This window comes from Equus caballus, chromosome 15 (genome assembly GCF_041296265.1).
Source record: "Equus caballus isolate H_3958 breed thoroughbred chromosome 15, TB-T2T, whole genome shotgun sequence".
Classification (NCBI taxonomy): domain Eukaryota; kingdom Metazoa; phylum Chordata; class Mammalia; order Perissodactyla; family Equidae; genus Equus; species Equus caballus.
The window spans coordinates 26,833,992-26,848,238 of NC_091698.1; the positions used below are offsets into that span (position 1 = coordinate 26,833,992).

Sequence of the window (14,247 nt, forward strand, 5' to 3'; positions counted from 1 at the left end):
GCTGCTAGGCAGCGCCTGGCATGCAGCATATTTCTATTGAATGAATGGGGTGTGCACTTTTTTTCACCTTGCCTGGTGACTTTACACATTTCCATTTGCATCTTTGGGAGCAGACTCTCAGTTCTGTGAGAGAAAAAACTGTCTTACTCTTTTGTATCTCTAGCATCTAACCCAGTCAGTGTTTATATATATGCATTAATGACTTATACACATTTATTTATGCATTATGTTTTTTTTCCTTGATTGGACTAAGATTTTATATAAGTTTGGGTTTCATACTGTTGAAACTGATGAGCTGATCAGTATTTCTAGTTCTAAAGGCACGAGAGTGTCCTTGTTATAGCATGCCTGAGAAAGGCAGCAGTCGAGAGGGGTAGCTTCTCTACTTCTAGGTCCATGTGGCAGCTGTCCTGTGGGGAACCGTGCCTTCTCTGTCCTAGCGTCTTGAGTTTTGTGCCTTATACGTTTGGTGGTGTCCTTCTTGTTTGTGTGTCATCTTTTCTGTTCAACACATGTAGAGAGATTATCAAGCAGCACAGAGGAATAGTCTTAATCAGTAGAGCTAAAAACACCCTTAGGCTTTATTACTTTTAGATCAATTAATCCACTGCTCAGACTATTTAATCTTTGTTTTAATTTGCTTTCCTCTTTATTTCTCCATATGTTATACTTAGATTCTACTGTTCTTTTATATTTCTAATATTTGTTATTCATCTTTTATCCACTGTTTAGCTGTTTTTTTAAATATAGTCTCTGATTTCATTTTCCATTTTACTTTATTTTTTTAATGATTCAACATTTATTTACATTACAAAATGATCACACTGAAAAGACCAGTTACCATCTGTCATCATACAAAGTTATTACAATATTGTTGACTATATTTCCTATGCTGTACATTACATTTATTTTATGATTGGAAGTGTGTACCTCTTATCCACTTCACCTATTTCAGACTATTTAATCTTTATAGAATTGAGTTAAAGCTAAATTTCCTACATATTCTGCATGTCCCTGTCTATTCCTAGTGTATTTCCTATACTTCCTGATTGAACTTACTGGATCATTTGAAGCTTATATTCTTGTCAATTACAGTGGTGATGGAAATAAAGTCTCACAAAATGGGTTTTGCTCTAACATCATTTCTTAAAGTGCAGCAGAAAGATAAACGTCTACTATTTAGAAATGTTAGTGGCTAACTGAATTTCTCACTTTGTCAGTATGAGAAACAGACGACTTCACCTATGTGGGCTCCCCAACCCGACAAAGTCGTTTATACTTTGCATCAGTGTTAGGTTGTGGTGATGTCTAAGAGGTTTGCTATTCAGAAGTCTGTTTTAGTGAGAAGTTCTAGTATCAAGTGAGATAGTTAGAAATGATGCTCAAATATTTAGAACAAGACATCATAGATCAGTGTGTTCTACACTCTCAGGCTAAAAAGATATTTCAGTTCTTGGAAATTTCTATCCCAAAATTCGTTTTTTAGTTCCTTTGGCCCTCTAATTACAAGGTTATCTAGTTACAAGGTTTTCATGTCTGTGTATTTTCTGCCAGGTATGTGTGGTTGTATTAACTAGGTATTGTTCATTGTACATGTATCAAAAACTCCGAGTGAGCATACTAAGGTATATTGTTATCAATCTTAACAGCCAAGTAAATTTCAACATTCTGTCTACCTGAGCTTTTTCTGTTTTTGCATACCTTTGATTAGGAAATATACCCCTATTTTTTTCTTTTCATTTTTTAAAACAACATTTATGGACTTCCTCTAAGAAGAAAAGTAATGCACATTCCTAATAGAACATTAGACTCCACCTTTCTTAAAGATACTTTCTCAGGGCTGGCCTGGTGGCATAGTGGTGGGGTTTGTACGCTCCACTTCAGCGGCCCAGGGTGTGATTCAGATCCTGGGTGCAGATGTACACACCACTCATCAAGCCAGGCTGTGGGAGCATGGCATATGCAAAACAGAGGAAGATTGGTGCAGATGTTAGCTCAAGGCCAATCTTCCTCACCAAAAAAAAAAAAAAAGTTTCTCATGACAAAACTCAAGTGTCTGACTTCAGTTTGGGGAAATATATATTTTGAAGAATTGCTTCTTATGCTGTTTTATTTTTTTACTTACAGTATATCTCTGTACCGGGGTAATTGCAGACCTATACGATTTGAGCCCCCAATGCTGGATTTCCATGAACAGTAAGTTTAAAATTTGCGCACCATAGTTTCCCATTAAACTGTTATATGTATTTTATGCATGCATTTGTCTTGCCTTTTGCCTGTGTTATCTACATGAGAAAGCTACATTTCCAGGTCATCAGGAAACAAATGATGTTGAACACAGTTTGAAAATGGGAATCAAGTATGTGTTATGAGTCTAACCTGTATTTATAACTTTTGGAGTTTGAAAAATACACTCATAATGGAGTTTCTGGTTCAGAGGATCTTATCTTCAGAAGCAGCATAAAGCTTGTGGGTTACCTTTTCTGGTTAGCACTCTATTTCCATTTTTATTATTTAAATTTTTCTTTGCGGATATAGAAGGACATATTATTTATCGTTTGATGCATATGCTTTTAAAGTACACACTTTTATACATCACCAAATAAAATCATCACCAACCTAGAAGGGCAAGCAAAAGCAAATCCGACAGAGAGACGTGGTTCAACCACAGAACTCTTCCTCAAACCGTACTTCTGGCGTCCCTTCCACCTCTGGGTCTCAGGTTTTGTACATCTCAGATACACTAAGGGGGAAACAAGTCTTCACCCTGCTTGATTCCAACCCAACTTAGCAGGTGGGTAAAAAGAACTTTTTAAATGATATAACTGCTAGAGCAATGCTGTTCTGGTAAGTTAGCAGAAGAAAAGAGTTTAAAAGGGAAGTGACGGGGAAGCTATATGTAGATCTGTTCTGGTTCAATAAGTGAAAATTGTAGTTTTTGTTAACGTTGTCAGAGTTGTAGTTAGCCTTTTTTTTTACTATAGTAAACCCATTAAGTTTAATAATTTATTTACAATCTCAAACCTGGAATAATCAAATATATCAGTTATACTTGTACAGAACCTTGGTAGACTAGTTAGCGTAAGAAGTAAGAGATATCTGATAGCAGCTCCACCTTCTTAGGAGATTATGTTCTTATAGAGATCATGGATTTTGGGGGGGGAGTGCAGAGAAAAGTTTGCATGCTTCTTTGTGCACTTCTAGATGGAATCAGTATTTGAGACTAGTCATTATAGAAGTAAAATTGCCTTGTGAGTGTTAGATTTAAAGACTATAATGTTTAGATAGGAAATATATCACTGTTAATTCTGTCCTATAAAAAAGGTTTAGGTACATACAATGTTGAGATGGCAAGGAACATAAAGTTCTAATCCGATCACAGTCGTCTATCACTCATAGTCTCCTTCCATCAAAGGCAGGATATTTAGTGAAACATGGCATGTATTTTGATCTTTAGCAAGAGAGTGCATTATTTTTAAAATGAGTTTTCTCTCTTCAAGTATGTTCTCTCATTTTAGAGTGGATCAGAATAGAGACGGATGAACTCCATTCTGAGACTATGGCTAGAGCGGCATTTATGATGACACATGCAGATGGGACAGAGGAGATCAATATATGGTACCAAAACTTTTAGTCTAAAGTAGGAGTATTCTTACTTTGAAAAGCTTAGCAGTAACCATTCTGGAGCAATTGTTTCAGAAGTTATATCCAACTGTTTTTCACTTCATTATTTATTTTTTGATGGAGTTCTTCAAATTTCATGCCTCCCTTGAGATAAAGAAATTTTCAGGTATGCAAAATCTCTGAATTGGAATTTGGAATTCTTGTTCCAAATTATTTGTCCCTCAGCCTTTTAAATAATGCCCCACCCCCAAAATAGAGAAATTGAGATAAAGTCCAGCAAGATTCTGTACTGGTGGTTTTAACCTTTTTTGGATCCTGATCTCTTTAGGAATAAATGAAAGCTGTGGAACCTCTGCCGTCCTCTCCCCAGATGCAGACACACACAGTTGCACATACAAACAACATTTTGCATGTAGATTCAAGGATTTTATAGACATCCCCTCTAAGTCTATATCTGGATCCTTAAGGGCTGCTGAAGACTCCCTGTCCTAGACTGCAGGTCAGCAAATCCCCACTGCAGAACTTTCCTGGGGCTTTGCTTATTGCCCTCGCAGTGCGTGTCCACTGTAGTAAGCTCAGAACACTTACCGGCAGAAAGAAGAAAGTTACACATTACCGACGACAGTCCGACCACTCAGAAACATTCACATTGCGCTTTTGTCTTTCAAGTCCTTTTCCTACGCATCTATATTTATTTATTTACAAAAACATAACTGTATTTTCTGAATATAAACTAATTTGTAACCTGCTTTCTAAACATGATGTATTGTGCATTTTTTTATTCCATTGTATTTTGTTACGTTATTTTATGGTATCAAAGAATATCAGATGTATAGATAGATTTGTTAAATTCATTTATTGTTTTAACTTTTGTTCTTATGCTCAGTGCTGAAACTAGTGATTTAAACACAACCGTGACTATTTCCTCAGGAGAAAGTCCTAAAAATGGAATTGTGAGATGAAGGATATGCAGAATATGAAGGTTTTTAGTTAATATTTAGGCTAGAGAATAATTTGTTGTCATGAACAAGGAGAACTTATAGGAATAAATAAATTAATCTATGACTAGAGAGGAAAAAAATGGGATTTCTTTAAGAGACTGGAGCTGGACTTAGAGAAACTGAGATCTCATGAGCTGAGAGAAACTGTGGAAGATCTTGTAGAAGACGTGTGAATGGACAGATGAACTCCAGTATGAACAAGGGTCAGGTCATACAGGGAGGGAAATTATCTGAAGTACAGCGTGAGCTCTCAGTTTCAGCACAGGGAACAAATATAATAGTTACATTGCACTATTCTCTAAAGCAGCAGATTTATATGCTGCCCCAAAACAGTGAAAACAAAAGAAAAAGAAAACTACTCTACCATTATTTTAAACTTTTCTGTGTCCAGTCTGTGACAGCTGAGTGGAGTTTGTTTTATCTCACAAAGGGAGAAGTGGATCTCAAGAAGTGGGAGTTGGGGGCAGATATGAGCACATGTGTACTAGGATTCAATCAAAAACACAGAACCAGTTGGAGATTTTATGTGTGTGTATGAGTATATGTATGTATACGTATATATGTGTGGAGTTTTTATGAGGAATTGGGTTATACAACTGTGGGAGCCCATTAAGCAAGCCTGAGGTGTACAGGGCAGGCAGTCAGGAAGGGAAAGTCATGAGGGGGCTGGAACCCCAAGGGCACAGGCTGAAGCTTGATGTCCACAGGCAGGCGCTCAGGGAAGACCCGAGGAAGCAGAGCAATTGCAGATCCAGCTGTTTGGAGTCTCTTAGCTCAGGCAAGGGCTAAGCTCTCGTTGAAAGGGCTTGCAACTGATTAAGACAGGCCCACCTAGAGCAATCTCCCTTTTAATTAAAATCAACTGATAAGAGACTTTACTTCTGCCAACTCCCTTTTCAGCAGCACCTAGATTAGTGTTTGATTGAATAACTGGGAGAAGGTATGTGTGTGCTGCAAAATGGCTGCTGCCTCCCTTCCGTCTTCCAACTCTCAGGAGACAATATTACTTGTAACCCACCCTAAGCAGAAATGTACTAGAAAGGAAATTCTGGGGACTAGTTCTGTCCAACCAAGATGATATATCACAAAGCTACCACATGGATGTAAACAAAGAGTTCCTAAATTTAGAACTTTTGACTCTAGAAAATCAGAGGGGATATGATTGAAAGAATCTGCACAGCAGGTTTAGAGCCAAGGTTCTTGTTATGAAACCTGAAAGTAGTTTTAGGAAAAGAAAATGAAGTACATTTTCACTACAGAAAGTAAATTATCAGTGGACTGGGAAGTAACTCATTGCTAAAGGAAATCAGAGATGTTTTAGGATGTATCCTCTTTTAAAGTTGTTGTATATTTATTTTTGTTTCACCCTCAGAAGCATGAAACTTAGTTGATTGAATTTTTTCCCGCATTGGCTACTTTTCTTTCCGCCTCCAAAAATCCCTGCTCTTTCTTTAATGAATATTATGATATGGGGAAAAATGAGATTAGAATACTTTAGTACAGAATGGTTCCTCCTCATGCCTCTGAGTTACCTATTCAACATCCACCCCACCCCACCCCCTCTTTTTTTGTTAATATAACCCCAGTGTTTTCAGTTATCCAGCCCTTAGGAAAAGTAACCCTGTCCCCATCTCAGAAGTAAATCCTGATTAATCTAAGTCAGTTGTAATAATCTCTTTCTTCTTGTTTGTGATCAATTCAGGGGTGGATTTAACCCAGTTCTGCCCAATAATATGAAGTCAGGTCTACTAAAGGATTTCTGGGGAAGGATTTTTTTTCCCCCACTCTAAAAAAGGGATACAAGAAAGAAATACCTCTCTTCCATGCTGAATAATGTCTACATGTGATGCTTGGGATACTGTGGCAACCATCTTGCGATTAGTCATGGGTACTAGTCTGAGGATAAAGCCAGCAAAGTTTGCCTGACAGAGTAGAAAAATGGGAAGAACTTGCATCTGTGTTGATATTTTCAAACTGCTGAATTAATCAACCCTGGAGCTGCCCTAATTTAAGTCTTTTTGTTAGGTTACGAGTCCTGGCATTCTTCATCTCTTGTAGAGTACATGGCACTGCTGACCTCTTCCTCCCTCTCAGATCTTTCTCTGCCTGTACTGTTGTGAACCACTCTCAGTGTTTTCTACCTGTGTCTAAGGCCCTTTTTTCTTAGTCTCTTTCGGGGTTCTCGTCCTCTGTCTGTCCCCTAACTGTGGCTGCTTCTCTTTCTTCAGCCCTTAACAGTAAGCTCCACACTTTCTTACTGGGTGATCTCTTCCACGCCTTTGGCATGGCCTGTGGTTTTCCAATCAGTGTCTCACCCCCGCCCTCATGACTCACCTTGTGTCTCCAACACCACCTTAAACTCAATGTGTCCTGCTCTTGCTTCCGTATTCCAGCCTCTGTGAATGGTAACAACCAGTCATCAAAGCCAGGATCCTGAGGCTTTCTGGATTCCTTCCTTTCCCTCAAAGCACTCCCTCCTTTCCCCCACCAAATCCATTACCACAATCCTATCAGTTTTCACCTCTACTCTTCTCTAACCTTTAATTCAGGCCTTCGTCATTTCTTATCTAGACTGTTACCACATGCCTGCCATTTTCCAATTTGTGATCTATACTATCAACAGAGAAATCCTTTTACTATCAAAATCTGATCATATCATTTCCCATACTCCTCCTACCCCCACATTCTTTTAATGGTTTTCTAGTGTTTTCCCAATAAATGCTAAATTTCTTAACATAAAATCTGTCCTTTACCTTTCTTGTATGCCCCCCACCTAAACCAGCCTGTGGAGAACTACTTACCGTTTCCTGACATAACTGATCTTTCTAAGCTCAAGGCATCTTATACATACTTTGAGTCTCCCTTCTAAAAAGAATTTTTTATGGGAGGTTTCTTATATCAGGAAAGTAGAAAGAAGGGATAATGAATGTACTCTTAAGTTAAATTCAACAATTAACATTTTTGCCATGTTTCCTCCATATTTTTGTGGATCTTGAATGATTTGAAAGTAGCAGACATAATGACATTTCATTCCGATATTCCTCAGCACATGTTTCCGTATATAGTAAGGACAGTCAATATAACTACAGGACCATTGTACTGTAAGTATTTTAAGAAAATTAATGGCAATTACAGAGTGCCTTTAATCCCTCTGTTTTGGTCAGTGCTGCAGTTGTTTGGTTCTAAGTGATAGAAGTCTATCTGAAACCAGCTGAGGCAAAAGTAAGATATATTGGAAGGAGTGCTGAGGACCGTAATGTATCTGCAGAAAGGTCAGAGATGCAGCTAGGGCCTGGAGACAACAGGATCCACGTTGTGCAGCTCCACCAGGACTCTTCTTTCTGGCTCTTATCTCCGCCTCGCTCTTTATTGGCTTATTCTCTCCCACTGCCAGTGTCTTTTTCCTACAATGATGAGGACAAATCCACTGACTGCTCTTCAGACCCACATTCTATAGCTTTGCTCCATCAGGGGAAAAAAATCTCAGAGTAGTGCAGTGGTCACTCTGGCTTAGATCAGGTATCTACCCCCCAAACAAGGAGGGCATTTGTTGGTGGACATGTTTTGCAGGTGTTGTCCCTGTGTTTATCAGGTTTCGCCCAGAGAAGAGAAATCATGCAGTGGGCAGCTCCTCCAGTTGAACTCCGTTACAGCCTCCTTGGCCTCTTGAATCCCTAATGACCTTCGGCACTGCAGAGTATAGCTCTCCTCTGTGAGGCAGGCCTTCCCCAGCCTGCCTAGCAGAGGTAGAAACTGCCTTCTCTCCGCTTCCATGGTGTTGTGTTTACCCCGCAGGGTAGGATGGATCCCCGCTCAAAATTTGCTTCAGATGTGAAGACTGATGACATCATATGCACACACACGAAGAGGGTATGAAAAAGTTCATTGTAGTGAAGCTTTCCAGAGAGCGCAGGATGGGCTCCCAGTCAGGTCTGGAAAATGGCTTGAGAGAGCAGCAAAAGGAGACTGGCTTGGCTTTTATTGTGGTTAGGGAGTGAGGCTGGGGTGGGCTTGCATAGTTTGGACTTTTCACGGGATCCAAGAGAGTGTGCAGGCTTGCTTATTCGCTTGCTCAGGTGTGGGGCATAAGGTGAAGGGACATTATGGGGCTTGAAAACTCAGTAACTGTCAGCATCAAAAATGAAGTTAGAGTCTTCATTACTCGTGACATCTCCTAACTTCTATTTATGCAATGGTTATTGCTCTAATCGTTTGTTTTGATGTCTGCTCCCCTACCAGACCAGGCTATCAAGATAAATACACACTATTTATCTTTGTATGTCTAACACAACTTCACACTTAACACTTATATACAGTACATTATCTTCAAGTCCAACAAGATTGCCAGCTGATTTCTTCTGCTTCTGCTTCTTTTGATTTAACTGCTTCAGTTTTACATTTTCAGGTGTTGGCACTGGACCACATTAAATGTTTGCTATGCCTTTTCTTCTTCATCCAACACTTTACTGATTGAATGTCCATCTCTAAGTGTTTCATTGCCTTGATACGTATCGCAGTAATTTTAGGACTTGACAAGAAGCATCATTAACAGAAAACTTTATAATATTTTTTCCAGAAATTGTAAGCAGGGTTATCATTGTTCACTACCTTGATTTATGCACTGAAGTTTTGCCTTATGTTTTCTGTGAGCTATTTCCACTGCTTGTGGTCATTTTTGCTAAACCAGAAGTCACTCTTAATCTTAAAACACCCTTTGCAGTATCTGGAAAACTTTAATTTGGGTGGAATTCACCACTCCAGATTGCATCCGATTGCCAAAAGGCCTCCAAGAGGGTTTCAGGCCTCTTAGCAAGGATATGCAGCTCTGATTCCCTGGCCACTTTCGAGACCCCCACAGGCCAAGTCCTCTTACTACTCTCATCATCCCTGCTGTGCTCTAGAATTTCTTTCACAGTCAATTAATCAGATTAACTTTCTTCACAAATAGGTTTTCTTTGTTTTCATCCATTTTGTTTGAATTTATCCTTTAATTCTACCTCTTTTCCCCTTCCCCTTCCCTCCCTTTTCCTTCCCTCTTCTCCTTTCCTCCCTTCTGCCCCATAACAGTTGGCTGGAGCAGTCTGGGTGTGACTACCTCCCCCCTCCCTCTGCCCCCTCCTCAGTTATTTATGCCAATACTGTTAAATATTTTTCTGTTCCCGTAACAACTCCTTTTTTCAAACATTTGTTGCTGACTGTAAAAAATGCTTTGAGTGGAAACTTGATTTACTGAGTTCTTTGGTTTATATAATTATTAAGTGCAGAAAATCTTGGTTTCAAATCTAAAGCTTAAAATGGAGACCTAATTCCTTAAAAAAATGGAAATTGAATAGACTGTCACTAAAAATGGAGGTCTTTATTGTCAAGTTAAATTCACTTCATGAAAGGCATTTCTCCCTAATCACTTTTTGGTATTCCTCTTTTCTAAAGGGACGTTTGGTACCTTTTAACTTTCCAATTTCTGACTGTTCCACCAACACCCCAGCTCAGCCCTCAGTGTAAAATGTGTTTGAGAAGATGGTTGGATTTCTTGTGGTAATTGAGTGTACAAAGTACTGTATATTGATTTGGCCCAACTTCCTGCCAAAAGTTGTGTTTAGTAGGGTGCTGTGTCACTGTCATTCATAAGGTTTGTCTAAGGGCAGTTGCTCAGCCATTGCTTCAGCTGTTTCCTGGCATTGCATTGTCATCTTTCTGTGGCATAGGAAACTTGCCATTGACCACAAAATTGCAGCTTACTTTCCAGGCTGGTCTCTAATTCATAGCTGGTTCTTCCTAATTCTTTTGAGCCTCAGATCCTTCTAAAATAGGGAGAGTTAGTCACTAGCTGTGCTCTAACAGCACAGAGAACAACCGTATATTTGATTTAGCTTGGTTTATCTATAAATAATTGACACTGTCCTCTTTGGCCCTATGTCTTTGGAGCAGCTGATAATGGAAACGAACAGGACCAGCACTGGCAAGCATTTGAAAATCTTTGTTTTATTTTTAAATCTTATCCTGTCTAGCCAAACAGTCACACACGCTGCTTATGACAGGCAGAATTCTAAGATGGTCCCCCAAATTCCTGGCCTCTAAGATGCACACACACCTTCTCCCAGTTGTATTCAATCAAACACTAATTGAGATGTTGCTCTAAAGGATTTTGAAAATGTAATTAAGCTCCCAAATCAGTTGACCTTTAAGAAAGGGAGATAATCTAGGGGCCTGACTTGATCACATGAGCCCTCTAAATCTGGCTGTAGCAGTCCTCAGAAACAGACATGGTGGAGGTTTGAAGCGTGAGAGATATTTGATGCAAGGAAGTTTCTTTGTGCTGGTTTTGGAAATGGAAGGGGCCGTATGGCAAGAGACTGAGAGCTACCTAAATTTTGCAGACAATTTGAATGAGCTTAGAAGAGGACTTTGAGCTTTAATGAGTAAGACCCTGAGCAGATAAACCAGTCATGCTGTGCCTGGACTTCTGACTTACAGAATTATAAGATAATAAATCAGCGTTGCTTTAAGCCTCTAAGTTTTTGGTAGTTTTGTTATGTAGCAGAAAACCAATGCACTACTTATTTACAAGTAAGCATGTATTAGTACTTGACCAAAGTCTTCCATGGTTTAGTGTGACTTCTCTCTTCAGTCTCCCATTTCCTCATGGATTCTGCCATGGATCCATCACCAAAGGAACTGAGGAGAGGGAGGGGCAGGGGAAGCTGTTCATATGAGGTCTGTAAGCAGGTCTGTCCAAGGAATGCTGCCTCTGCTTCCTGTGGTGTAGACTGCCCAGAACTACAGAAGCCTGCTCTGTTAGAGTGTGCATGACTACAATAGCCTGCTGACGCCCTTCCCATGATGTTCCCTCTGTTCTTGTTACTCCAAACTTCTTTTAATAACCTAAGTAGGTGACCCTTCTCCTCTGAGCAAGGGTTCATTTCTGTAGGGTGTGGCCCAGGGCCTTTTCACTTTGATCCCTAGAAGAAAGGATAAGGCCAGCCTCAGCATTCTGATCCACTCCCTGCTTCCAGGCGTCTACAATCTCCAGGCTTGTTTCCCTACCCCAAAGTCGTCACTTGTTGCAGACCGTCTTGAGTCCTGTCTTCTTGAAGGACACCCTAGCTTACCTCTCCATCTTATACCCTGTCTTCTTTATCTTAAGTAAGGTTGATTGCACTGAGGTCATGGGAGGAAAAACATTAAGAATGAGTTAAGGAAGTGAAATGACTCGATTCCAGTTAGCCTTCAGGACATTTGAATTGTAAAAGAGCATATTTGTTGAAGACAGCACATAATCGGCGAACTTTCAGGATGTAAGGAGGACATTTTATTTCTGTGTACTGTTATTATACTTACATGTCTGTATAAAGCTTGAGGAAGAAGAATTTTATCTTCCATATTGTCTTTATACAGCTTCTCCCTGCAGCATCATGGCCACAGTTTGAGGCCCCAGCTGGATCTCTACCTACTTCCCTAATTATTTCGTGGTCCTGAAATTGGTGAGCCTATTGGTTAAGGGGTCTAGCTTCTGAGAAAGTCTCCACCAGAGGCAAGAGGAATTCCATACGTTGGGGGCTGCTGGGTTTGGGGAGCTTCTGAAGGCACTCATCTTCCTGCTTCCTAACCCAAAATGTGTTGTCACAAACTTGCCTCTGGATATTCCTCTGTCCCTTCTTCAGGACCAAAGCCCTGGTTCCACCTTTGGGTTGTGTCCTCATGGCTGTACTGTTAAACCACAGAAAGATTTTGGACCTCATGATGGCTGGGCTGTAAGCCATGGAATGATTTTGGACAGTTTTTGCTTTCCTGGGTAAAGCAGAGAAACTCTTTTGTGGGATTCTGCCTCTCAAGGGCAGTCTTTGGGCCCAGCCTCCCTGGTGACTGCAAAGGCAGCAGAATCATCTCCTCTCAGCTGAGAAACTTCACGGGAGTTCATCTTCTCCACATCGTTCCCACTTTTGGTAAAAGGTGGTAGCATCTGCAGTGATGACCTCTGAGAAGGGGAATATGACTTGGTTTAGGCCTTAGAGGCACCAGAAAATGTTTAACTTAACAACAACAAAACTTCACGTCAGCATTATACAGAAATTCTCAAATGGTGTGTAAGACAACAGCAACGCAGACCACTATCAAAACCTTAAAAATGTGTTAAATGTTTACAAAAGACAATGAAGAGTGCTTATTTACATAATTTGTGGACCTTATGCCTATGAACCTGACCTTTTTTGGGCAATATGGAAAGAAGATAATATTATTCCATTCTAGAAAAGACGAAATATTTAAAATAATCCAAGATTCAACTGTAAATGAAGCTGCAGAAGAACTGCATATAGTAGTGGTGAATTCGATTTTGATGTTACGGGTTATGAGAATCAAGTGACGTGATGTGACTATATTAAAAGTCAGGTTGAACACTTGAAATTCTAACTTTTGACTTTGACATTTTTGCCCCCAAAAAAGCAAAATTATGAAGTCCTAATGAGGGGGTTAGATGAACCTATAAGGAAACAGACTAAAATTTCTCGTAGAACAATAAAATGAGCTTTGAGTTTATTTATCATAACGTTTAATTATAACACTTCCACCCTGAGTTCTCTAATATCCTATTTTAGAAGCATTTGTTAAAGTACTTTTCAAATTGATTTATTGAGGAATCATATCACAACATATGGGGTTCCCCATCTGACTAAACAGGATTCGACGTTGATTGTTATATTAGAACCAACTGTAAAAATGAGGTAGCGTTATTATAATGTGACTCAAATGTAGTTCCTCAGCAGAGAGCTTTCCATTCACTGACTTCAGGTAAACAACTTACACAGCAAAGCCACTCTAAAGCAAAAAAAAAAGAGAAGACTGAAGGCTTTATTCCACTTTTATATGATGATGCTTAACAGTCGTAGAGTAGTGTTACTTTCCAGAGTGTTTTCATTACTTTACCATGACATTCTAGTCTCTGTGAGAGTTAGAATATACACACAGAAGAATGCGTAGGACATATATGTAGTTTTACATCTGCCACCCAGCTAGATATTATGATGTATTTTTAATTTATGTAATTATATTTTAATATATAAATAATATTGTGATATGGCTTATCCTGTTTTCCCAGCTTTACTGAGTTACAGTGGACATATAACATTGTGTAAGTTTAAGGTGTACCATGTGTTGGTGACGTACTTATCTGTTGCAGAATGATTGCCACCTTAGCCTTCTTCCCTAACACCTGCATCAGGTCACATAATTACTGTTTCTTTTTTGTGGTGAGAACATCTATGATCTTAGAAACTTTCAAGTATATGAAATAGTAGTTAACTTAAATCATTATGCTGTACATTAGATCCCCAGAACTTATTCATCTTCTAACTGGAAGTTTGTACTCTGACCAACATCTCCCCTTCCCCCTCACCTCCTGGTAACACCATTCTAGTCTCTGTTTCTATGAGTTCAGCTTTTTTAGATTCCACATATAAGTGAGATCATGTCTTTCTCTGTCAGACTTAGTTTATTTGGCAGAGTGTCCTTTCTCATGGCTGAATAATATTCCATTGTGTGTATACATACCACATCTTTTTTATCCATTCGTCCATTGATGGACACTTAAATTGTGTCTATATCTTTGCTACTGTGAATAATGTTG

The 14,247-nt window shown here is 39.3% G+C and overlaps 1 protein-coding gene across 5 annotated transcripts in view; it reads left to right on the plus strand.

The window, feature by feature from the left end:
- The window catches only part of TMEM131 (transmembrane protein 131), a 224,554-nt gene that overhangs the window by 106,068 nt on the left and 104,239 nt on the right, over positions 1-14,247 (plus strand). For 4 of the 5 annotated variants that reach the window (XM_023618615.2, XM_070235088.1, XM_023618613.2 and 1 more), the window contains one exon: positions 2,128-2,196. In XM_023618615.2, the coding sequence (XP_023474383.1) occupies positions 2,128-2,196 (69 nt within the window). Of the gene's footprint in view, positions 1-2,125; positions 2,197-14,247 lie in introns of all 5 variants that reach the window. The other variant, XM_070235089.1, reaches the window with a different exon arrangement.